We start from the raw sequence: 27178 nt of genomic DNA on the forward strand, positions 1-27178 counted from the left end.
CATATTTAATGTTTAAGCATAATTTTTCAATCCAGCAAATAAGCAAACCTTGTTTTTGAAAATGAAATGCATCTGTTCTGAAGGGATTATGTATTTTCTTTGAAGTTAACCTTTCAAGGCAATGAAACACTAACGGCAAGATAACTAATGAAGAATTGCGACTAAAAGACTAGTCTAAGCCATACACCTGGTAGAAAAACAGAAGTGAGGTCTTGTTGAATGTATTTACAATCCAATTAATTTCCTAAAGCTTTGTCCTTTTTTTTTTATTATTTCTACCATCTATGCAATAAGAGCCAATCATTCAAGGAGAAGATACGGATCCCAAATTCAATTTATTTGTCTCCTTTGGCCAGATTTCACTGGCCAGTTATAAAAAGAGGCTGACATTTCTGCCTTATTCTTCAGCTTCTCCAAGCACTGCCAGTTACTCAGGTAAAGAGAACTGATTTTCTTTGGCTCTAAGTAGTAGTTTTTTTGTTGAAGGGAGGAGAGATGTTTTTGTTTGCTTGTTTTTGGTTTTGTTTTTTCTCCAAATAAGTCAGTCCTTGGTAAAGTGAATCCAAATCCTTTTAAGCCCAGATCCCCTAGTTTATGACTTAGGAAAGTCTCACTATTTAATACTTCGCTTTCTTTAGGTTAACAAAAAGAAAATCTCCCCTACCTTACCTTCTCTAGAGAAAATAGGAAAAGGTGAATATTTATTAAGCCCGTACTATGACGAGGCACAGGGCAAGAACTGCTACATTTGTGGCTTTGCTTAGTCTTTCCAGCAGCCCTACAAGGTGGTTATTATAATCCTGGAGTCCCAGTGTGTCGCCATGGCTAAGGGCTAGAGCCAGGACCGGAATCTGTGTCATCAAGGTGAAAACGCCTTTGCTCTGTTGAGAGGAGTGTTCTCTGAGCCTTGGACATACCCCCCAGAGTCCCAGAAAGATCACCAGTTACCTCGACCATGATTGCTCTAGTAGAGAGAGAGGCTGCTTTAGGAATGAGTAAGGAGAATGTATCACACCTTTCATGCCTCATGCTCAGGGGAGATATTTTGTTTCTGAGCCCAGTTAACGAGGCCATGCTTTCTTTCGACCTGTAATTCTCTCTTTGGCCCATCATATTTCTATCCACTGGCTGCATCTAATGTCAGTCATGGACATGTCTCATGCCCTGAGATGAGTCAATATAGCAAACAGGCATGAATTCACATACTCTACACACAGCACTTATAGAGAGTACAAAAGGAGTACATGGCGAAATTCTTACTCCTAAAGATTCGTAATCTGGTTAGGAAGTAAGACTGATATTATACTGAGTGGGAAGCCAAAGAGGATTCTAAGATTTCTAGACTAAAAGACTAAAATATTAAAGACACCATTGAAGAAATGGGAAAATATCAAAGAAATTAAGCCTGTTTGAAGCCAAAACCAACGATAAATTCAATCCTGGCCAGGGTGAGTTTTAGATGACTTGTGAGAAGTACAAGAAGAGAAGTTCAACAGGCCACTGTAAACAGAGGACTGGAACGCAGAGAGGACAAAGTTTAAATTATGACAGAGGAAGCTTGCTCTGAAAAGGAGGGTGAAGAAGTCAGAAAGACAGTTGAAGGCTGAACCTGGATGATAAACATTCTTCAGGAGGGGGGAGAGGAGGAGAAGGGAAAGGAAAGAAGTCGAGGAGAGGAGAAAGAGAATAGAAAAGAAATACCGAGGGACTAGAAAGAGAATCCAGGAAAAAAGGCAGGAGAAAGTGCAAAGTCATGAAAGCCAAAAGATGAACATGTGTCTGGAGAGGGCAGGGAGCATAGTCTCAAATCCTGCAAAGCCAGAAAAATATGGACAAAGAAAAGGCCTTTGGATTCACAAGATGAATGCTCACTTGTAACCCTTCTGGGAAGTTTCAACATTAGGGTATAGACAGAAACCTGCTGAAAAGCAGTGCAGGAGGAAATGGTGACCAAGAATTAAAGGCATCAACTACAAACGGTCCATTCAAAAGATTTAGACATCTAAATGATAATAATAACTAACAGCACTGATACTGATATGGTGCTTGCTGTGGGGGCCAGACACTGTTCTCATCACTTTGCACATATTACCTCATTTAATCCTCACCCCAACACCACAAGCTAGGTACTATTATTACTTGTATTTTATAGAGAAGAAGATGAGGTACAGATAAGTCGAGTAAGTCACAGAGCTACTAAGCTTCAAAGCCAGGACTCTAATGCAAGTCTCCAGAACCTACAGCTCCTAACCAATGTGCACACTGTTCCTCGCAGAAAAAAAGGAGGAACGTTATTTTTATCATTGTGTTCATCCTGCATCCCCAGTGCTTAGGTCATTGCCATAGCATACAGTAGGCACTCAATACATTTTTGTTGCATTCATGAATGATTAACTAGAAAGAGCATGAGGGTCAAGCAAAAGGATGAGAGTTGTTTCTAGGGGACTTATTCTGGGACTATTTTACCCTCATTGAAGAATTCCTCTATTCTCTCAATGCTATAAATACATGAAAATAAACTCATTGTGCTTTAATTTTCCCCAAATGAAAATAAGCCAGCAGACAGAAAAGGCTTACATAAAAGATCAGGATAAAGGCTAACTTTTCCCCTCAATCCAAGCGAGTTGTTTGATTTTCAGTTAAACAGTGATCTGCAATCTCTAAAAATCCAAAATTGATTTTCCCTCTTCGGCTGGACACTGCACAGGACTGTAGCCTACTCCTCAAGGCAAAACTAGCTCCAAAGATCCTTGAACTGGTAAGGATCGAGTCCCAAGCATAAAACTTACCATCAATAACTTCTAACTGCAAAATTGGTTTTAAAAAATTTGATTAGCATCTACAGATTTTTTGAATAGTTCTCTCTTGTATAATATAGTCCAGCTTTGGGGCTGGCCCCGTGGCCAAGTAGTTAAGTTCGCGCGCTCCACTGCAGGCGGCCCGATGTTTCCTCACTTCGAATCCTGGGCGCGGACATGGCACTGCTCATCAAACCACGCTGAGGCAGTGTCCCACATGCCACAACTAGAAGGACCCACAACTAAGAATATACAACTATGTACCGGGGGGCTTTGGGGAGAAAAAGAAAAACATTAAATCTTAAAATAGTGCAGCTTTTAAGCTTTTGGAGATTAGAACGAAAGAGATAGAAAGTATTTCAGCTGTATGTCAAGTTGGAATAGGAGATGAGTACGCAATCACTTCCATGCTCACCTCTCATGTTCTCATGAGTCCCATCTGATTTGCCCTATACAATGCAATTTCCAATTTCAGATATACCCATTGAGTAAATATTTTAAACTATGCAATTACTTTTACAAGCTTACTTAACAGATTTAATCAACATTGTTTTGGGGAAAATATCACTTATGGACTTGTTTAATTTAGAAGACAAAATCAGAAAGTATCTCTTCAACTAGTACTTAGTGCTTTGTGCTGTTCACAGTAGAGGATATAAAAGTATGTTTAAGGTGTGACCCATATTCTTAAGGAACTTAGTCTATGCACTAACATTCTCATGACTTCCCAGTTATATGTCATCACCACCAGAAACTGCTGTGATTGTGCACCTCAGCTCAGACCTCAAATCCCAGATCTCTCAAAATCAATAGGACTTCGTACTCAGTACCTATATTTCTCTGATGGGACCAGACCCCAAGAGAGAAAGAAATCCATTTCAATAAAATTTCAAATAGCTTTTCAACCACTTTTCCTGTCTAAATTATTTTGCTCTTTGTTTAATTTTTCTATCTTTTTCTAAGTGAAAACAATATATCACGAAACTACTATCTAGAATGTATACAAATAAATCTCTTTATCAGTAATAGTATCCACATACAGCCAAATACTAAAACAATGTCTAAACATACACTGATTTATGTGACAATGTTATCACTGCCCTCATTTGATCAAATATTTTTCTAGAATAAGCCTTTCCAATATCAACTTCTATATCATATAACATGAGAATATTTAAATGATTCTTTTTAGTCATTCCTCAATGAGAAAAGGAGTCATGCCACACATTATTAAGCTAGAGTATCTGGTGGAACATATTGAGGATTTATTTTTAGCTTTATTGAGGTATAACTGACTAAAACTGTATATATTTAAGGTATACAACTTGATTTGATGTAGGAATACACTGTGAAATGATTTACCACAATCAAGCTAATTAACATATCCATCACTTCACAGTTGTCATTTTCTTTCTTTTTTGTGTGTGTATGACAAGAACATAAGACAGGATTTTTTTAATTCTACTCTGCTATTGGTAAAAGAAAATGTTTTATAAATGTCCATTTCTTAGAACACATTAAGACTATTTTCTTTCTCCTCAATTTCCACAACAATAATTGCCACCGGTTTTGGATTTTGACTTGTTATTCATGTTTGATTTCATGACATATCTCTTTTATTCATAAAAGTGCTGTATGGCATATTTTATTTTTTCCCATTAAAACTAGTTTTGTTCGGAACATTTCAAAGCATCTCCCAATATATGCTTTCTAACTCGACCACAGAGAAAAAAAAAATCCCTAAAACCAAGATTCAAGCCTGCTGATTGACAGAAAACAAAACCTCTTGAAGTAATATTATCTCCAATCATATTTTGAGGGGAGTTTAAGAAGTTTGGAGAACTTTGAAGAAGATCTGCTTCAGCTCTGTATTTTATTTTAAAATTCCAGATGTCATCAAAATACTAGGTAAGTAGCTATAAATCTTTGAACCATCTTTCAATAAAATCAAAGCACTGTCATGAATTGATTCTCCTTCACCAGTTTAATATAAATTATAGCAAGACATCTGGGAGAGGAAAATTTTGTTGAAATAGAAAATATGTATTCATCCTTGCAGCATATTATTTATATGCCATTTTCCTGCAAAATTTTATATTTCATATATATTACCACCACCCTGAAATGATTTATTACAATAGAATTTTGTTCACCTGCTGAAGTAAATGTTCTACTAGTCTAAAATTTATTTAAATTTATTCACTTACATAAACTTTTTTATTAATATCCCATTCATTTAGTCACAAAATATTGGTTACCATCAACTAAAATGAAACTGCAATAATTAAAAGAAATAACTTTCTTCATTTCACTCTCCTATACGTCTTATACTTTAGACATTTTCTGCCAAGAGTAACAACTACCTACCTTGATTTTAACCTCCAATCAAACTTGAGGAAAAAAGAAAGAAAACGAAAAAGAAGGATATTAACTACTTGGTTCACCCGTGACAGAACCTATAGCGACCTCTTGTGGTAAATACTATCTACAGAGCTTTGGAGAACAATACAACCTTTTCGCATGCTAGACATTGGAGAATGTGGAAGCATTGTTCCTCCATGCTAGCAAACAGCACTTATTAACAATGAAGGTAAAAGATAAATATTGACTAAACTAAAGGATTCTTTTTTTTGGAAATCTACTCAGTCACTGTTAATTAAAATAAGCATAGCTGTTTTCTTCTATTTCAAAAAATGTGTCTTACGTGGTTCTTTTAGTAAGGCAGTTAAAAGATGGCTAGGTACATGGATTTCTCCACATCTTCCTTCTGGAATCAAGCAAAAGACAGACAGAGGGCAATTTCTAGTGAAGACAAGAGTGTTTCTCTAGTCAGCAAAGACCTGTATTCATTGTGTAACGCAGTGTGGGCTCTAAAGCAAGAGACAGCCTCGGGCTTATTTATAAATATAGTTTAGGAAGTGGTCAGTGTAATTTCAACCTCCATGATACTTTAAAAGTAAAAGTGATACATTATGAGACCTGGGTAAACCAATGTTTCAAAAACACTATGTGGTTTTATCAATATCTCCTAAATAGCGGTTTAGATGTTAAAGAAAATCTTTCAAGAAAAAAATATCAAGAACTTAATACCAAAAAAATCCATTTGTTTCTCACCATTTCTTTTCAAGTGAATGACACTTAAAAGTTATTATTCCTTTCTTTTTTTGTTTTTAAATCCCTAATTGTCTATTTCCTCTCTTATGGGTTCTCTTTTAAGATCTCAGTTTTTACGAATATTAATTACAGCACAAAAATCATTTTGGATTTTCCTATTAGAAAGAGATGACAGAGTAAAGAAAGTACTAGTGCAGCCTCGGTAGCACAAGCAAAATGGGAAAACGAGCATATTGAGCTTCTTCTCTTGAAATGTAAGTGGTTCATGAAATACTACCTTTTCTGTTTTCTTCTTTCCTGAGCCCCTTTTTTCTCTAAATAGAAAAACATTCCTAGTAATGTTTAAAATATTAAGGAACAATAATTAAATTCTAATAAAAAGACATTATTTTTGTACTTACAACTTTTCAAAATGGCAACATAGTTTACTGTCACCCAAACTAACCGTTTCTGCCTATTTGTTAAGGAATCAAAGACAAGATATGAATAAAATGTGCTGCCCAAAGACATAATCAGAATGGAGGCCTTGGAAATGTTTTGGGGGTTTTTTTAATCTAAAATTCCACCTAAAAGTCTTAAAAACTGTTGGTTTCTTTTAGGCACTTACCCTCTACCCACAAATCTACTGCTCCCTGCAGCCCAGTATATATTGATGAATAGCTTGCATAAATAATTGAAATTCAAATTAAGGGAAGATAGCCTAATAATGTTCCTCACATAGATTCAGTCAATAAGCACTTGCTGCGGGTGGGGGTTGCTATGAGACACTGCCCACATGTAATGAACTCACCAAAATGTTCCCAAACTTTCCCTTCCTTTGATTTTGATCAAACTAGCCAAAAATTTACCTAAACCTTCCTATTGCATTTATACTTTTGACGTTTTACAACTTCTTGGAGTAATAATGTTCTTTCTATATCTACTAAGATCACTTGTTAAGAATTATTGTAATTCCTTTTATTTTTCTAAAAATGGTCTTGTCTTTTATCTTAAAACTAAAGAGAGGAATTCCCTACTTCTACTATGCGGGGATTTGGCTATAAACTATGTTTGTATCCATCCTACTCAATGGCCCTCGTTATTTTATTTTATAGACTTTGAATCACCAGTAACAATTTGAAATGCTTTCCCATAACAGACTGAGTCAACTAAATAAGGAGAATAAAAATCCAATCTCAAGGGTGTAAAATAACAGCAAATAGGTACCAGCGCTGGAGCCTGTGATTCTGGGAAATTGCAACAGAGGAGCTTGGAACTTTACTAGGAAATCCTCAGGTTTAAAAGCTATGCCCAAATATACCACACTTCTTGCCCCTTTGTTGTGCATCATCAAGAAGACCTCTGATGGATTTCTAACTGGCTGAGATTTCAGTTCATTAGCGATATCCATGGACAAATACACGCCTGATGTTTTCTCTGTGTCCATGTCCCTTTCATATCTAATCTCTCTCTCTCTCTCTCTTTCTCTTTCTGTGTGTGTGTGTGTGTGTGTGTGTGTGTGTTTCTGTTGCTTTCAACATCTCTCTTTTCCTCTTTGGGTGTGAAAGAGAGAGAAAGGGTTTTCTTCCTCCACATTTGTCTTTGGGCCTGGGCACATGCCCATCTGTGTGTTTATCTGTGTGCATCGCTCTATGTATATATTTCTATGTTCATCTGACTCTTACTATGGATCTGATCTTTTTATAAGGAGGAAATGATGTTGTATCAGAAAGAGAAGTATTTCATGGGGTAAAAGTAAACAGATAATCCCAGCCTCTGCTCCCTCAATTTTTAAATATGTTGTGAGAGCTGCCTCCTTTTCTTTCTTTTTCCACTAAAGCTCTTCCGACACTTCACTTCCAATGTTGTTATTAGTGAATAATGAAATCTTCAGTGTGATGAACCCAAGCCATCTATGAGAATCCTGAAGGGAATTTCCTGTTTAGTCTCAATTAAACAATTTCTCAGATTGAATTTTTCTATCTCTGCCAAATCATATAGAAATGGCAACAACTGTGGGATACTCCCACATGAATGTGTGGACCAATTTAACACTGGAATTCTCAATTTCCGAGGTTCTTCCTGTAAAAGTGGCGATGAGACTGTCAGTATTTGTTATGTGCACATGCGCGTATACTTACCCCAAGTATCTAATACATTTCAAACAAAGCTCAGAGGTTTTGAGTAGTGGTATTAAAAGTTAGCCACAAGCAATTAGAGGTGGTATTTAAAATGCCAAAACAGATAAATTTTCATTCGCACTTGGTGTTCTCTACAGAAAGAAACATTAAGCCAATAAAACAATTATGAGCATGAAGAGTAAAAAAGATAAAACACTCATTAATTTGGATAGTAAATACAAAATGGAGGCAACAGAAGCAGATATTTCTAAGCCACATAAGGTAAATCTTAATTTCACAGTCTATCTAAAATAAAAGACATTGTAAAAACGGACTCATAGTTGCAGTCTGTGTAAGAAGTTTCAACCGAAGATGCTCTATCAGTAAACTTCAGTCAAGGAATTCACACCTTCTTTCTGGTTACCATGCAGAGCAACAGAGAGCCTATGGGCTTTATTTTTTAAGGCCTTCTCTGAAAAGTCCTCTCACAGACAAAATTGTATGAAGTCGAAATAACCCAAGAGGATGAAAAAGCTGAAATAAGGCTGATATATCTTAAACGACTGATTCCAATAATCTTTAAATTTCCCAAACTGGTTGATTTAACAGTAATATTTTCTTTGTACTCTAGTGTAATACTAATACAAGGAAATAATTTATAAACATAGAAATTGCCTGCCATTATGAATTTACATTTTATATTATCATAAAAAATCAAAAACAGTTGAAATCACACTGGAATGGCTAAAAATATTACAGGTACTTTTTAAATAACTAGCCTAGGCTTATTAGCTATTTTTTCAACCCAAAAAGTCTGCTGTAGACTTGTATAGTATCAGGCATTGACCAAGGTGGAAGAAATAAAGTCACAAGCTTCAAATTAAAACCAAATACCATGTCAGAGATTTATGAAAAATACCTTAGCATGCTTAAATATATATAGTCCCCAAGCCAGGGGAAATATTTGCAAGCCTAGTTTTAGAAAAGATCTGAATCTAAGAATTAGTATAAACTAATCTACCAATTCAGGAAAAGCATAATTATATTTAATTATTTATTATAATTTGAGTGTGCCTCTATCTTACCCACTAGGCAAGGAGCTACTTGAGAACAGAAACGTCTTAACCATTTTTTTTATACAAAGGACCCCAAAGAGTGTTTCTTGTGTAAGGCACCCAAACAAATATTGTTTCAATGAATGAATGAATGAACAATGAATTATGGAACTGCATAAGAGTTTTTCAATGCTTTGGTCCAAGCTCTACTGTAATCAATATGCAGAAAAGTCTTTCTGATAACTCTTCAAGCAAGGGGTCTCAAAATAAAATGACAGGCCTCTGAAGGAAAAAAACTTTAAAGGATACTTTACATATCTTGCTTATAAAATTGAAAATTACATAAGAGAATTAAAGACAAGTGGAAAATGTAAATTTCAGTAAAATACAAAGTTTATGAGGTCTTAAAATGTGAAATATGTAACCATCCCCATTCAGAATATCTTAGAGGAAATGAATGCATAAATGGATGGCATTTTAAAGACACTTTAAAGCAAGAAAACCTTAACACTAGCAGCAAGGTAGAATGGCATTTTTTTACTTCTTTCTCCAGTTACTTTTAAAGCACAGTAGCTATTGCTTCCCTTCTACATTTCTCCTGTTTAAATCAAATCAAACATATCACAGAGATTAACACAGACCAACGCACAAAGAAAAAAAGGAAAGAAAGAAACTTTAAACACAAAATTTGACCATACTGATTGCCTTCCCATTTTTCAAGTATTAACTCTCTTTATTAGGCTCAGCTCCAACTACTCCCCCGCACAGGGTTCCTTTCAGAGGTGCCCATTGGGCCCAAAAGCCATTCCAGAGACTTAAATCATATTAAGTAGCCACTTTCACAGCCATTCCCAACTTGAGGGAAACCCTTCTAACCGAGATTCACTCTAAGAATTTGATCATTGTCTGCAGCCTACCTGGGAAAAAATATGGGAAAAGGATGAACAAGAAAGATATCCTTCCCCAAAGCGAAACTCAACTCTATTATCCAGACGTACCTACTCCCTACCCACTCCCCCATCGCATCCTCGGTACCAGGCTCTGGACAGGTGGGAGGGCGGTGAGTACGTCTTGGGGAGGGGATGCAACTAACTTTCCTCCACCACTTTATTCCCACTCCCACCCTAAATCAGTTCCAACTAGTAACTGAAGCCACCAGGTAGGGCTGTCTGCATCCCCCTCCCCCCCAGGAGTGTGATGGGATGGGGAGGATGGGGGGCGCGCGTGGGCAGGGTGGAGGGGAGAGGGATGTTCTTAAAACTGCAACTCTTCTTACCGCTGGAGCGCCTGACGATGTTCTCCAAAAATGTGTTCTGCGGTGCCACCAGCCCTCTCTTGCCCCCCGGCATCCTGGGTCTGGAGAGCGGCGGCCAGGATCCGCGGCGGGGGAGGGGGGCAAGCAGGAAGAGAAGGCAGAGGAAGAGGAGAAGGTGGAGGAAAAGATCGAGCCGAATGAAGAGGGGGCGCGGCGGCGGCGACGGGGTCCCCTGACTGTTTCTCCAGCCGGACCCGGATGAGCAGCTCTGGGGAGGAGGACCAGGCAGTTCATGGTAGTAGCGCTCCCACGGCCGCCGCTGCCCAGACTGTGGCGGTGCCGCACACGCGGCTCGGGAACTGCAGGCTCCGCGGGGCACAGTGCGCCTGCGCCGCCCCCGCTGTCGCTGTCCCGCCGGTGCTGATGCTGAAGCTGCTGCTGAGGCTGCTGCCGCGGCGGCGGTCGCCCGAGCGCGGGCTCAGCATTTCTCCCCCTGCCCCGCGCCCCGGGGCCGGGAGAGCGGGAAGAGCCAACTCGAGACCTGTCTCCCAGTCCCTCTTAGCCCAGACCCAGACACCTTTACTGCGTCTTCTTCTCCTGCTAGCGCATCCGTCTCGCGCAGCTGGATCACGGCTGCCCAGTCGAGCCCAACTTCTGCTGCGCTGTGCGCCTGGCGGCGGCTCCTCTCTCCCCGGAGATCGAGGCAAACGCTTGCGGTCCAATGGGGCAGTGGAGTGAACGAGGAAGTGGGAGATGCAGGCAGGATGCCAGAGAGGGCAATGGACAGGCGGAAGGGGTCACATCTCAGCTTCTCCCTTTGGGGTCCTGAGCCCCGGCTACTCCCGAGGACACGACTCCGGGGGAGAAGGTGTCGATCAGCTCCCGCTCCAGCTGAGGCTGAGCGCCGAGCAGGGACTGACAGGGCGGTGCGCTGGGACGCAGAGCAGCCACCTGACGCTGCTACCGCCCCCCTCCGGGCTTTGGCGCCCGAAGCTCAACAGAGGAGCTTTCATCACCCGCCCTACCCCACGCCCCAGAGCTCGAGCCAGATAGGGTCGGAGAGCAGAGCAGGCACGGGAAGGGCCTCTGCGCCGGGGCTGGCTCTGGCGCGCGGGGAGGCGTGCAGCCGCACAGGGGAGCTTCCCCAGGGCTGTCGAGCGCAAGAGGCGAGCGGCGAGCCCCGCCGCGCTGCTAAGTTGCGGAAAAGGTTGCACTTAATGCGAGGAGTAGGCGAAGAGGGCGAATAATTCTCACGAGAGGCGGGGAGCGCAGCTGGCAGCGTTTGCGGTGGAAACACAGTGAGGGCAGCAGGAGCGAAGCTGCGCAGGGCAGGGGCATACCGGCAGGCATGGTCCCTAACAACCCACTGTCCGCTCGGAACCGGGGACAGGAGTGGAACCATTAGTAAACAGAGTCCAAAAGCCAGAATCTACCGCGGAGAAGGGAAAATGGCATAAGAGCGAATGGAGAGCGGAGAGGCGGAAAGAAAAGGGGGAGCTCACGCCGCGGCACCTCCTTTTTATCTAAGACAGTGGTTCTCAAAGTGGTCCTGGACTGGCAGTGTCTCCTAAGAACTTGTTACAAGTGCAAATTATCCGGCCCTACCCGAGAGCTAGGGAACCAGGAACTCAGGGGGTGAGGGCCGAAAATCTCTTCTAACAAGCCCTCCAGGTAAATATGATGCCGGGTTGAGAAGCACCGATCTAAGGCTTTCCCTCCAGAGGCTCCACGTGGGCCTGTGAGAAAGGACGGCTGCACAAGCAGGGTCAAGGAGTGGAGACAAAAAGTGCGCTGCGGCAAGTCAGGGGTTGAAGCGAAGCGTTGAGCGGTGAAGGCAAAGGAGAGATAGAGGGGGCGTCCCCTTTTGCTGGGATAAGAATATACCAGGTAACCCCTGTTAGAAATGGTCAAGGATAGGTTGCCCGGAAGCAGCGGGACTCCCCAGGCTAGGGTCAGAGGAAACCTGCTCAGAGCCTGCTTTGGGCGGGGAGGAGGGGAGGGAAGGTGTCTGACTTCCTTTGGAACCTCCTAGATTACCCATCATTGACCTCGAGCCACGATCTCTCCAGAGCACCCAGGATAAGGACCGTTGCCTGTGGCCAAGAGACACATAAATGCATAACCGGGATCCAAGTTTAGCTTAGGGTCATTTTTTCCCTCTCCCCTCTGAAATTTCCACCCATTCGCCCAGAGCTTGGGCAGCTGAGCAAATCCAGAAGGTTGATGTGAGGTAAAGAGGAGTTTGCTCTGCCAGGATTTCTTCCGCAAAAAATCAAGATATTTGGCGGAATAAAACTAGGCTATTCGAGCTTTCTACCCGAAGCATGCTGGTGGTGCAAGTTTATTCCCCTACAGCTAGAACGCCTTCTGAATACACCGTGGCGTCTTTAGTTAAATAATACGGGACTGCCTGTGCAGATTGGGTCCGTATGGTCACAGCCCTTCCCTGGAGTTGACCCCTGTGTGTGTAGGAGGGAGGGGAACTGGAAAGCAGTCCTTAAACACACAATTGGATTTTCCCCTCTGGTGGGTCTTGTATGACCTGTGTTCATGGCGACTAGGCTAGTGTACAGACAGACCCTGGTCCTAGACTTAATCAGCCATTCACAGAATGGGGTGGAGAACAGGCAGGCTAATCTTTTTAAAATATATATATATAATTCCTAGATTGCTATCCTAGACTTCTAACATGATATGATAAATCCATCGACATCATTAACGGGAAATATTTCAAATCTGCCTGTTCTTTTGCACATCATCAGCTGCCCACATCTCGCCTCTGGGTATTGATATAAAATCTCTGCTTCCCAGCATTCCCATCTAGTATAAATATCCCTGCTCCTAATCACTCCTCTGTGGGTGTATGAGCTCACACTTCCCAAAGAGGAAACTCTTTTGGACTCCATTAAGACACAGTCACACAATTACTGGTAGAACTTCCTCATTTATTTCCATCTGCAATTAAATTGACATTTGTCTTTTCTTCTTTATCCTTACTAACTGCATAGCATTATAACTTTGGGATTATTTTAATTACTGTAAAAAATTGGTAGTTATAAAGGATCAAATTCTTGGTTTACACAATTTTCTTAATCTTCTAGTTTAAATTTTCATTTTATAGAGGAAGAAACCAAGACCCAGAGAGTTGAAGTGCCTAGTCCAATATGACACAGTGCTGTACTGAGACTAGAATCAGCTCTTCTGACCCCATAGCCAAGCTCCCTATAAATAATAGAAAGCATTATGGCTTGGCTTAGTGTGGGAACAACCAGCAACCTCCAGGGACATCTATTGCAGTCGCTGATTTTGCAGCACTAGTGAGAAGAGAAACCGTTGGCAACAACTTGCAACAGCTCCTAATCAAAATAGAGTTAGGGAAAATGGAGCGGCACCGTATGGCCTGCCTGGCCCCGGGGAATGTGCTGGCAGATTGCAGCAAGGTGCCAATATGGCATTTTAAAAGCATTTTGCAGACGGAGTCCATATGTTGTAACCAAATCACTGGATTTAACAGGTGAGAGACAGGAATCAAAAAGCTTCAAAGTCATACAAAGGGCTTCTTTTTGTTTGTTTTATTGCAAAGATTCAATTATTTTAAAGCAGAATCATTTGTCCTTTTCTTTTCTCTTGAGTTATTGTAGTTAGAGTGGTGGTGTGTGGTAGAACCAAGAGTTCCAACACCCAGAGGTGTTCACTAACTCCCAGGTCACAGCTATGAAATGAAGGAAAGCTAGCTGAACTGCAGGTGTGTTCCCGTTTAACAGCAACAATATCAAAGGGAAGACGAATATAATGCTGCATGTCAATTACACCTCAATAAAAAAATTTTAATAGGTAAAGACTTAGAAAACTGATATATTAGGAAGTGATGGTTCATAACTACTACTGGTTCTCTGAAGAATTCTTTTATCAAGCACTCCTCCTTTGAGGATTTTAAAATATAGTTTATTTGACAGTAGCTGTAATTATATGTAAATCCTCAGAAATGCGTTAGAAATAGGTCCAGTCTGACTTAATGTTTGATTCTTTATGTGAAAATGGCCTACCCACTACTCAGTTGGGGAACGGTTTTTCTCCCCACTTCTGCTCGCTGCTTCTGAGCTAACCTCAGCATAAGTCTAAGGTGCAATCTGCAGATACTAAACTGGTGGCTCTGAGGAAGAATGGGAGGAAGGAAGAAAGGAAAGGGCCAGAAGTTGCTTTCCATCCTAGCTTCCAGGGCTGGTCTCATTAGCGGCAGTGTTAGCTCAACCCATTTCCTCCTCCCCTATCCATTTCCCAAGCCTCACTCTCCGCCTCCCCCCAGAGTTGTGCTCCTGCTCTAGCAGTGAAATACCCACACATTACTCGATTCCTTTGCACACACAAAGTCCCCCACTTACACTTAACCTTCCTTTTTCTCTCCCCCCACCCCCCTGGAATCTAAGTGGAGAGAAAGCAGAATAGAGAGGTAGTATTGTATAGAGGTTCAGCACCTGGACTCTGGACCCAGACTACCTGGAATGTAATCTTGTCCCTGACACTTACTAGCTATATAACCTAGGGGAAGTTATTTAGCCTCGATTCCCCTCCTGTTCATGGGGATGAAAATGACCTACTTAATAGGACTGTTATGAGGATTAAATTATTTCCTACTTGAAAACATTAAAACAGTATCTAGCATATAACAAGCATCATATAAGTGTCTGTAAAGTAAATAAGCCTTTTCATCCCCTTCTACTTTCATTGACAGGAAAAGTTCTAGGTGATGGTTGTAACTAATGTTCACCAATATCCAGTTGCTTTCTCCACCTCTTGAAATTAGTGTGGCCATGAACTAGTTCTGGTCAATGAAATGTGAATGGAAATGATGTGTTTTGCTTTCTGGTGAAAGCAGATAAGAGTCAGGACTCAGTCAGTGACTGTGGAATGTCAAGCAACACAAGGAGAATAGGTGCCCAGAATCACCTAGACCTGCAATAGACATTATCTAAGCTGGAAATAAACTTTGTTGTGTTGAGGCCCTAAGATTCTTGCACTGTTTGTTACTGTGCTATAACCTAGTCTATCCTGACTCACACAGGTTGTGAACTTGCTTTGGGTACAGGAAATTAGAGAAACAATAATTCCCTGACTGCAGATTAGAATCACTTGGGAAACATATAAAAATTCCAATGTCCAGGTCACAGCGCCCCGACCAAGAAAATCAGAAATTCTGAGCATGAGACCCAGACATTAGTAGTTTTTAAACTTTCCCAGGTGATTTCAATGTGCGGGAAGTTTGAGAAACACTGTCCTAGAGCAATGCCACTCTCTATGGGGAATCTCTAGGATTTAGATATTGTGCGAAGATCCCCAACTGGAAGGATCAGACCTATGGTCACACCTACCCAGCAAAGATCCAACCCAAATATGTCCAACTGTGAGTTTCTCTATACTTGTAGCTCCTGAGCATCTCAGGAGAGAATCGCAAAACCTGCAGGACTGATGCACCTAGATTCAAGGCCTCCAAACTCCAAGTGCCCCTCTCAACGCAGCCCTGTCCGTCTACACATCCTTAGTCCCCCGTCCCTTCCGTGCTCCGCAGCAGCTCTCTCAAAGCTTCTCCTCCCTCTCCACACCTCAGATGTCACCCTCTCCCCTCTCAGTCTCAGCAGATGACTCACAGAGAACAGGTCATGCTGTCAATCCTTAGGCTTACCGCCTTGACTCTCTCTTCCTTTTCTTTCTTCTAGGAAAATAGGAAGCAATTTCCCTCACCATCCCTCCACCAGTGCTCTGGATCCTATTCATGTGTGCCTCTGAGGGACCTCACTTTACTGACTGTCCCCTTCTTCCTCTCTCTTTGACACTTAATGTGCCTTAAGAATGCTTTCCTAACTTGTTGTTCCCTCTAGCTTTTGCTCTGTCTCTCCCATCCCTCCATGCTAATTTCCCGGAAGAGTAGTCCATAGTAGGTGTCTCCACTTCTTTGCTTCCTATCCACTCCTTAACCCACCAGATTGGCCTCCACCCCACTGCCCCCTGAAATGCCCTCCCAAAGGCCACTTTTAAATTGCCAAATCCAGTGAAGCAAATTCATTCTTAATTTTACTTGACCTGCCTTTGACATTTGACCCTGTTACCACACTCTTCTTCTTGAAACATTCTCCTGCCTTAGACTGCCTGGGTTTGTGTGACCTCAGGATTTTTATTAACCTATCTGTGCCTGTGCCTGATTTTCTTTATCTGTAATAAAAGAATAGCGGTTGATGTGAGAATTAAATGAGATAATACAGGTGGGCAGTCTCATATCCACATTTCTGAAATTGAAAACTCGGAAATCCTAAACCTTTTTTTCATAAATTTGTCACAAACTCATTTGCCAGAAAAGCCTGACCTGAATTGCCACGAGGCTATTTGTACTCTTTCTTTATCCCACTTGCTGTGAACATTGACATGTTTTGCTGCATAGTTATTAATGTGTTTGATAACAGGGATTGCTGTCCAGAATCCTGATAGAGGAGATACAAATATACACAAATCCACAAATTTCTGAATTCCAAAAAACAAATCTCTTTCCTGCAACTCTAGACACGCATGCATATGTGCTCACTGGCTCTCTCCACGTGGCAATTTCACAGGGATCCCCAATTCAACATATCCAAAACAAATGTATCATCTTGCAGCCTGCCCAAACTTCTCCCCCTCCAGTGTTTCCTATCTTAGGAAGGCCACCTCCATCTGCCCAGTCGTCTAAGTCAGTAACTTCAATGCTTCTCCATCCCTACCACCTACATCCAATCCTGCTCATTCTACCTCCCATATATCTCTTAAAAGTATCCACTTTCACTATCACCATTGGCACTGCTCAAGGTCAGGGTCCCTCCTGTGCAATTGGGGTTGAGACTTATTGTCCCCCTGATTTCCTACCTAAAGCAGGTTCATATTCTGGATCAGTCGGGATAGACTAGGTTACAGTGCAGTAACAAACAATGCCAGAATCTCATCTTCCAATTGGATTACTGCAACAGTCTCCTAACAGCTCTCCTGCTCCCTGTATTTTCCTGCCATGTTCATCTCCTTCTCCATCTCCAAGCTCCACTCCCAATTTTTTCTTTACCCTTCACTGTAGCTAATGTTCCTCAAGCATAAATCTACTTATGTCACCCTTCTAAATTCCCCTTTGCCCTCAAGTGAAAGTCCAAAACCCTTAGCTAGCCTTTTTCTATCCTTCCCTATCTGACTCCTGCTTATATATCCAGTCTCAACTCTCATCTTTTCCCATTGCAACCCCATATCTTCATACTTCCTTGCTCCCTACACTCCTTTTTATTCCTTGTACTTACCATGATCTCTCTTCCTTCCTCCACCTATGTCCTGTATCAGCAAGTATATTTGGATCATAGATTAGATATCATTTCCTCCAGAACGCCTTCTTTACTCTCCAAGACTCAGTAAGGAGCCTTCCTATGACTTCTTCTAGTGCCACCCCATGCTTTCTCTACTGCAGCATTTGTCTCGCCATTGTAAAGAAAAGATTATAAATATGGTTGACACCCTAGGTATCTCCTCACCAGAGCTGCCCCTAGCCACTTTGGCATCTTTGTTGGAATTAGGGAAAGAAGTCTCCTATGGACAGTCATAGGACCAAGACAGGGACACCAGTTGGTGAGATGATTGTGGGCTGGATTTCAGCCTCTATTTGCCCCCTTGATGAATGCCCTCGGTTGGAAGGAGGGAGGCTTTCTAAGTGAGAAAACTAGAAAAAAAATCGTAACAATAGGAAAGCTTGTGATATGTAGCAAAAAGCAGACAAGTCAGCTCTAGCAATGAGGAATGGGAGATAGAATTGGAGGCGTGGTTAGGGATGTATCAGGGTAGCCTAAGGAGTTCGGGCTTATTCGGTAGGCAATGAATGACAGGTTTTGAGTAAAGAAGTGACATGGTATTTTAGGAGAAGGAATCTGAATGTAATTGGTGTACAAGATGCTTTAGGGAGAGAAAAGGCCAGAACTAGAGAAACTAGATAAGAGAGTTCTACATGTGACAAGATGATATTTTTTGAAACACTAATAAATATTCCCTCCCCATCCCTGTAATTACTGCTACCCTCTTGCCATCATTGCACCACAGCTCCTCACCACGGCTCACCTCTTCTTGGTTTTTGAATTTCAAAAGCCTAGGCACTAGAAAAACAGAAACACAATAATAAAAGTGTTATAATAAAGGCTATGTGTATTTTTACTGGGTGCTACACGCTGTTCTAAGTACTTTACATGCATTTTCTCATTTAATCTCATTTAATTTTAATAGAGATAAATTGAATTTCATTCAGTTCAACAAATATTTATTAAACATTTATGTGCCAGGGGTTTTAATTATCACCCATTGAACCAAAAGTGAAACTGAGGCACAGAGAAGTTAAATAACTTGCACAAGGTCAAAAAGTGATACGTGATGTAGCCAGGTATTCTGTCCTCACAGCTCAAACTCTTAACCATTCTGTTTAACCACCACAATATACTATTTTCCAAAAGAGTTGGGAAATATCTAATGAGAACTAGCTATCTCATATGATCCCACCTCCAGCCTAGATGAGACAAAATGCCCTGTGCTAAGGGAAGGGAGACAAGCTGTAGAGGAGGCAAAGACCAAGGAGGTCCTGTCTCTGCCACAGTGTGGGCCAAGCCCGGGATCTCCAAGGAAAATGACGAGAACTCCCAATACGTTCGTGAGAGTTGAGACAGAGAAGACCTGCCCCATCACGTTGACAGAACTCTAGGGAGGCAGCAAGGCCATAGGGAGGAAATGGCTGAGTTGGGTGGTGGAGACATGGGGCCTTAATTAGCACTGAGAAGTTCCCAAGACCTTGGTGGGCACATGGGCACAGACATAGTGAAATGATTCGTGCACATTCTAGAGGAAAGCCAGGAGGCAGAGAAAGTGAGACCCAGTGAAATTATACCACATGTATTATTGGTTTTACCTACCTATCTCCTTCGCTGCACTGCACTGCGAACCCCTTAAGGTCAGAGATCGCGTCTACTGTATACATGTTTCTTTAGCTCTGATTCAGTGCCTAGAACATGCAGGCCACACAATAAATTGATCTGTTAATTATTCAGTGCTGCTGGGAAAATTTAAGTGTAGAATTAAAAGTTTTAATCTCTAACCACACTTCATACCACACACCACAATAAATTCTAAATATACTACCAGGTGAAACATTTTTAAGCTATTTAAAATAAGTTTCCAAACTATTTTTGAAGCAAGAGAAATTACAAATAACATGGTAAGTAGGTTTGATTACATCAAAACTATGTCACCTGCATACACACAAAAAGCATAATCTAGATGAAGAGGAATTGAAGGAGCAAGAAAAATTATCCATAATTAATATAATTGGGAAACATTTTTTCTTCAAAATCTGCTTGGAATGAATACAATGAACAATGGCGGGAAGAACCAATGGATAATAACCATAATTTTTCCGTGATTCTCAACAGCACCTCATGAGATTACTAGAGCAAGTACAATTATTCCTATTGTTCACTTTTTTAAAAGTGTCTAGAAATAGCCAATAAGTAGAACGTCAAGGCCCAACCCAGTTCTTCTGACGCCGGGTTCAGTGTCCTTTCCCCCACACCACACTGGAATATCAGTATTATAGGGCAAGGGGCTAATTCAAATGAGAAAATAAATTTACAAAAATGGTTAAAACTAAAGCATATATTCTTACTACTAAAGCTAAATGACCCAAATATTTAAATGTGAATGAATGGGCAGGCAGATAATGGTATGTTAATTCAAATAGAATTGACAAATTCAAGGGCTACTGTAAAAACATGGAAAAGATCTTTAAAAATACAGGTCAATGGGAAATACATATACAATGTGAAATACTATATGTTCACTGATTTCTGCATATACGTCTGACTTGTAAGCAGGAACATGGGGAAAGGCTATAGATTTTGTGATTCACTTCTGATTTACAGGATTGAAGCTTTGTTTTTTCTTATCATCTACTAATAATTCATGTTACTACTGATTTTGATGTTTCTATTAAATGTCCACTGTCTGTTGTTTAAATAGATCATTAAAAATCAAAGCAAAAATCTAGCTGGAAGTAAAGACACACATACACAAATAAAATTTCCAGGGAATAAGTATAAACAACTTATTTTTTACAAAAGGTATATTGAGGTATTATTGACATACAATAAATTGCGCATATTTAAACTGTATAATTTGATGAGTTTTGACATATGTGATGTTGAACCATCACTACAATCAAGCAGCGAAGATATCTATCACTCCTAAAAGTGTCCTTATGCTCTTTTACAATCCATCCCTCCTTCTCAGTCCATAGGCAACCACTAATCTGCTTTCTGTGATTATCAATTAGTTTGCATTTTCTAGAATGTTGTATAAATGGAACGATAAAGTGTGTACTCTTTTTCACCTGCCTTCTTTCACTCAGCACAATTATTTTGAATTCAGGCACGTTTTTGTGGGTACCAATAGAAAGGTGAGACAATCACCTTTCTCCCTATGATCATCCTGCACAGTAAAGTTTGAGAAACGCAGCCATACGGATTAATAACAGCCAAACCTAATTTTCTTCTGGCATTTGAAGAATTTGTCTACCAAGGAACATTGGTATTTTAAAATTCTTTTTCTACCAGCAGTCAGCCAGGAGGAATGAGCATCAGCTAGAAAGTGGGGCAAGGAGTCTGGCCCCACAGGTCTGGGGTCTGGCACTTAACTCCTCGTGCCTCAGTTTGCTCATCTGTGAAATGAGTTTAGGACTGGCTCTTTCTAGTGAGGAGGAGCCACTTTTTATTTCCCTAAGCTATTAACATCTCTAGGTTTGAAGGACAAGAGGATTAAAGGGTGAAAGACCTGAGAAGTACTGAAAAGAGGGCATGAAGTCATCATGGCAGACTGGGGAGGGGGTGCGAGGCAGAGAAGCCAGTGAACAGATTTTTCTTTGACCTGAAGCTTCGTCATCTTGCAGATGCCGATCTACTTACTGCTCAGTAACCCCACGTTTGCTGACAAGGCAGGCTAAGGGTGTCGCCTCACAGTCAGACAGAACTGGCCTTGAATCCCACCTTGGAGCAAGTCACTTACCTTCTCACGGCTTATCGGAAAAATGAGAACAAAGAAAAACCAGCATCCAGACATCTTATAGATTGTTCTGAGGATTAAATGAGACAGCATTTAATAACCAAAAACTTCAGCTATAAAATGGAGACAATACCTTCCTTTTAAGAAGTGGAAGTAATAGATACAAAGTACTATAAACAGAGTTCGCCACATTTAAGGACTGTTTAGTGGCAACAAAAATCCCTAGAAAAAAGAAAATGTAGAAAATCCCTGGGCAGAGTCCATTCTGGTTTTGTCCCTTCTGTTCTCTTTCTTAGCAGTGCTTCCCATGGGGAGTCACCTTTGTTCTGCAGACAAGCCCTCTCCACCTGGGTCCGGGGAGAGAATGTCCACCCAACAACAGCCTTATGTGCTGTGGTGTTCTGGAACCAGCTGTACTGCTTGTGAAAGCCAACTTGCAAATTTTCAGGAATTTTGTGAAAGGGTAGTTAAACACAGTCATTAATAAACATTAAATTATAGTAACTTAAAGTAAATAAATTATATTAAAAATGAAAGCAATCAATACTCAAAACTCATCACTTCCTAATTATGTTACTACATTTTACTATTATCTATGCTCTTGAGGTTATTTCTGCTTATTATATCTGTATGGTGGAAATTCTATGTAATGGTGTGCTTCTGAGCATCAACTTCCAATCCCTGTTCAGTCATGTCACATGGGAAACTTGAAGTCAACATTGGAAACTGGCTAACGCTACATACAAACCAGAGTTTGATAATTGTTTTGTTGATTCCCTAGACTTAAGCAAATGATGGAGAAAATGCAGACTATACATAATGCAGACTAAACTTAAAAGTGTTCATGTCTATAGCTACGACATTGCAAATAGCAACAAAAGATTGAGGAAATATTCTTCCAGTATTCAAAAAGTGTTACACAAGTCAACAAAGAAGTCACTTGCATCATTGTCAAACATGTAAATCCTAGCACATATCTTCATTGTTCCATTTTCATCATTAAGATAAATTAAAATACCAACCAAGTTCATGTTGAAACCACATTATCATCAATGATAACCATAGGCTGGCCACAGACTCGAGAGTTAGGCAAAAATCAATGAAAGTATCAATGTGATGTATGGAATTTACAGTAAAGAGTGCTGAATATTTTAATATTACATATTTGAAAATTATATGCTACACATCTTTTATATCAGTAGAATGTATGATAAATTTAAATATGTACCTATATGTGCATGTTTTTTTTTTCTTGAGAGTCAGGCAGAGTAAGTCATTAAACATTTACCTGCATGCTAGTGCCCAGATTCACCAATTCAGAGTTTTGCAAATAGCAACTTCTCTTCCACTATCTAAAGTCAATCCAGCAGCTGGCCCAGCGGCACAGCAGTTAAGTTCACACTCCACTTCGGCCTGGGGTTTGCTGGTCAGAATCCTGGGTGCGGACCTAGGCACTGCTTTTCAAGCCATGCTGTGGCAGGCATCCCCCATATAAAATAGAGGAGGCTGGTAGCTCAGGGCTAATCTTCCTCTAAATAAATAAATAAAATCAATCCAGAGGAAGACCCTGGAGGGCCCTACCTGTTACGTGTCTACATGTCTATACCTGCAACAAGAACTCTTGCAAAGAGCATGTAGTATGTATGGTAAATGGCTCAGCCTGGGGTAGGTGTGGGCAACGCCATGTTTGATCATCCCATAGACTATGGAGACAGGTACGTTCCCAAAAGGAATAGAGATGCTGGACAAACAAAAACAAGGGATGCCCATTACTGTAGGTCCTCAGTAAAAGGTAGCCGCTATCATGTAAAGCAATGCAAAGCAACTCTGACCTTTTAATCTCAGGAAAGAAAATTAGCCACAGTTGACTCACTCTGTAGTACACGTGACATTCTAAGATTATGTAATCTCCAACTCATTTAAATTTTCTCCCTTCCCCAAGGCGTCAATAGAGATACAGCCGTTAGTTGTTTATGATTGTCTTTCTTCTAACCGGCATTTCTCGAGCTTTTACTCTGTTTAAGGAACTGGGTTAGGTGCTGTGAATCCACTTAAGTTTACTCTAAATTTGATAAATGGCAATCTAGCCTGATTGCAAGCCCATCTGTTGTGTCTCAAACATCCTGTTCAGAATATGGTACCACTTTTTTAAAAAAAAAACAGTTTATGCCACCTTAGCTTCAGTAGACTAATTGAACCAAACATGTTCAAAGAAGCAAACTCTGAGAATAAATTCCCAAATGTCAGTGCTGTCTAGGAGAAATGAAGAAACATATGGGATCCCAGCCATTCTCCAAATTATTCATGCCAAGGTGTCTGAGGGGGCTGGGCTCCAGAGAGCAACTTTATGCCTTCCAGAAAAGTCGTATGGTCATGTAATTCTAATTGTAAACTTGAAAAAAGAAATGTGCATTTAAAAAGTCACTGCAGAGAAGAGTCCTCTCACAAAGGGCCATTATGTTACGTTCCATTTGTAGTATAAAGCACTGTTACAGCCTTAAAATTGGGTAGGAAATCTCCCCTATTATAAGGACATTCTTTGCACGTGAATGTAATGAATGCCGTACACCCTGTACACCATCTTTGGGGAGATCAGGCCAGCGTCTTCTCTGGAGAAGACTATAGGATTCTTTGAAAAAAACTATGGCATGCATCTTACTTTCAGAAGTGAACAAATGGTTCTTACGCTAGAAAGAAACAGATCAAAGTGGCTCAGATGTGTAAACCAAAGGCAGTTAAAAAAGAGTTTTTGTTTAAAGGATGTGGGCCAGAAAGAAAACAGAAACTCAGAAAGTTAAAAAAGTCAGCTCAGTTCAGATCAAGAGAGAAAGAACAGCCTGAAACAGCTCATGCAACTCTGTGGACATAGACCAGAATCTGCATCATGGGCTAGTGGGCTGGGGAAAGAAGCTAGAACAGGAAGGATAGAGCTGGCAGTGTGGGGAGGCTTGAGTGCCAGCTCAAGGCATCCCCCATATAAAATAGAGGAGGCTGGTAGCTCAGGGCCAATCTTCTTCATCAAAAAAGAGGAGCATTAGTGGTAGATTTTAGTTCAGGGCTAATCTTCCTCTAAATAAATAAATAAAATCAATCCAGAGGAAGACCCTGGAGGGCCCTACCTGTTACGTGTCTACATGTCTATACCTGCAACAAGAACTCTTACAAAGAGCATGTAGCCTAGGTCCGCACCCAGCTTGAGTGCAAGCAGTTAAGCTGGGGTCTGCATTAGCTACTTGTCACGGGTAATTACTAAGCATTACAACTTTTCAAGATAGATATTATTTATCCCCACATTACAGATGGTGACCTTGCCTAAGTCACACAGCTAATAAGTGTCAGAACTAGAATTCGAATTCAGAACTATTTGGCTCCAAACCACTCTTTCTATAGGTTTGCTCCAATGAAACTGTACAGCAAGCAGTCCAAATCTCAATATCCAAAGGGACAGTGGTGTGCTTGATTCCAGTGCAGGCTGTCATCCATACCTGGTAGTGACACATGGCAGATAGCTCTAGACAGTACAATATTTTAAGTCATGTGGGTGGCAAAGGCAGAGAAGGGTAGAAAGGACAAGTAGAGGAGGACACTCTGATTGGTGGCAGTGTCCCAGCCAATGGCTAGGGGTGGAATCAGGAACAAGTCTAGTTTTCAGGAGAAGGGCTGGTATGGCTATAGTCAAGGAACCACTCTAGCTGGCACCTGAAATTCCAACCAAAACTGGAGACAGAAGCACCATCACATGAAATAGGTGCTCAAGGGTGGGAGGATGGGATGAAAGTTACAGCTCAATAGGCTGCAAGCCCCTAGTACTCATCCCAAAGTCACTGCACCTTGGGCTTAGGACAGCAAGACCATATCTGATGGGGACATACCTCCTTGGGGCCTAAGACTGCCTCAGCCTCTGAGTGGAGTTAAGCCTGCGGGTTAAAGGTCTTCAGTACTGGTATCCCAGCATGGCTTCTAGTAGAGAAGACAGACAACAAGCAAGAAAACCAATGAACAACTACAACATTTAAAAGTCAAAAAAGTTCTAAGAAAGGAACAAACAAGAGGTTGAGATCTAAGAAAAAAGTAAAGGAGAGAGGGACATACTTTAGATTAAATACTCAGAGAAAGTCTCTCTGTGGAGGCCACGTTTAAGCTGCAAACTTGGGGGAGGAAAGAATCTAAGCCTCAAAGGAATAGAAGGAAGAGCAGTCTAGACAGAGGGAAGAGCTCATGTAACTGGCCTCAGGTGGGGAAAAGTTTGGGATGTTAAAGAAACCATAAGAAAGTGGGGCTAGAGCAGAGTGATGAGGGGAAAGAGAGATGCAAAGCAATGTTGGACATAAGTAAGTGCAATATCATTCAGTTTGTAGACCAGGGCAAGAACTTTTCCTTGCAATCAAAGTGTAAAGGGGAGCCACTGAGTCATTTATAGGTGGCTGTGGCATGATCAGTTGCAGCAGGAAGTAACAGGAGAGGAGAGTGTGCGACCAGCGAGAAGGCTATCGCCATAATCTAGGTAAGAGGTGATAGTGTCCCGCAACAACGTGAACTTTCGAGACAGGAAGAGAGCAAGTTGGAGATAAATTTTGGAGATACAATCAACAGGGACTCATTGATGGAATGGCTGCACAAAGTGAGGACAAGGGAGGAATCAGGGATACCTTCTCCATCCCTGACTTCAGAACTGGGTGCTGTTGACTGAGGTAGGGAAGATCTGTTAGTGAAACATGTTTCCAGAGAGAAATCAAGGGTAGCATTTTGGACATTTTGAATTTATGTAGCCAAGTGAAGACATCAAGGAGGCAATTTGACGGTTGAGTCTGGAGCTCACAGGAGAGGTTTTGGCTCCTGGGAGCAGATGCAGACATCCTAACCCAGGGAATTCCTCAAGGATTTCCTCTTAGGGCAGCCACAGCACCAGTTCCACAACTGCCCGCATGTGTCACAGAGTGTGCTGTTTCGTATCTTTCCTGTCTGTAGTAAATAAAGAGATTGGAAGGAGGAAGTGGGATAATGAGATAGGAACCACAATGAAGACATTAAATCCTCGCACCTCTATCCATATTAGGAAAACACTAGAATCAACTTAACAACCCATCAGGAGGGACTAGGCTAAATAAGTTATTGCACATTCCTTAAATGAAATATAATTAAGACACTTGAAATTACTGCTATAAATCTATATTTATTTTCTAGTATGAAAGATATCCAAATTATATGATATGGAAAAAAGCATATTAGAAAAACAACAAATGCTATATAAATCATGTCTTTTATCTGTTAGAGATAAATTAACCATATTGCTGACATCCCCCCACAAAAAAAGCGTCGAGAAACATATATACACCAAAATTTGAGTAGTGGATGCTTTGAGTAGTGGAATTCTGGGGGAGTTTTACTTTCTTTTTCACACTTTAATGCATTACCAGTTTATTTTTACAATGATCACACATTTCTATATGTGTATTTTTTAAATGTGCCTTTATAATCAGAAAGCACAAAAATAGCCATTTTTGTTTAGGAGAACAAGACAAACAACAGTCTGGAAACTTCAGGTGAAAGACAGAAAGAGCCAGGCTGGCAGCCAGCTGCTCTGCCACTGCCGTGATCAAAGCATAGTTTGTGTTTATTCAATTCAATTCAACAAACACTTCCTATACACCTACTCTGGGCCAGGCTCTGCTTGGATCATGAGGAGGCATAGATGAATCCATCTTATTCCCTGACCTCAATAAACTCACAAAGAAATAACCTGGCTTTAGATACACATTTATAGAA

The 27178-nt window shown here is 41.0% G+C and overlaps 1 protein-coding gene across 1 annotated transcript in view; it reads right to left on the bottom strand.

Annotated features, from left to right (window-relative positions):
- KCNH5 (potassium voltage-gated channel subfamily H member 5) overlaps positions 1-11229 on the bottom strand; it is a 315710-nt gene extending 304481 nt beyond the window's left edge. Inside the window, exon 1 of the mRNA XM_044773706.2 lies at positions 10343-11229. Coding sequence (XP_044629641.1) covers positions 10343-10415 — 73 coding nt within the window. The 5' untranslated portion in view covers positions 10416-11229. The remainder of the gene's footprint in view (positions 1-10342) is intronic.
- Positions 11230-27178: the final 15949 nt, after the last annotated feature.

Source organism: Equus asinus, chromosome 7, assembly GCF_041296235.1.
Source record: "Equus asinus isolate D_3611 breed Donkey chromosome 7, EquAss-T2T_v2, whole genome shotgun sequence".
In the NCBI taxonomy this organism is placed as follows: domain Eukaryota; kingdom Metazoa; phylum Chordata; class Mammalia; order Perissodactyla; family Equidae; genus Equus; species Equus asinus.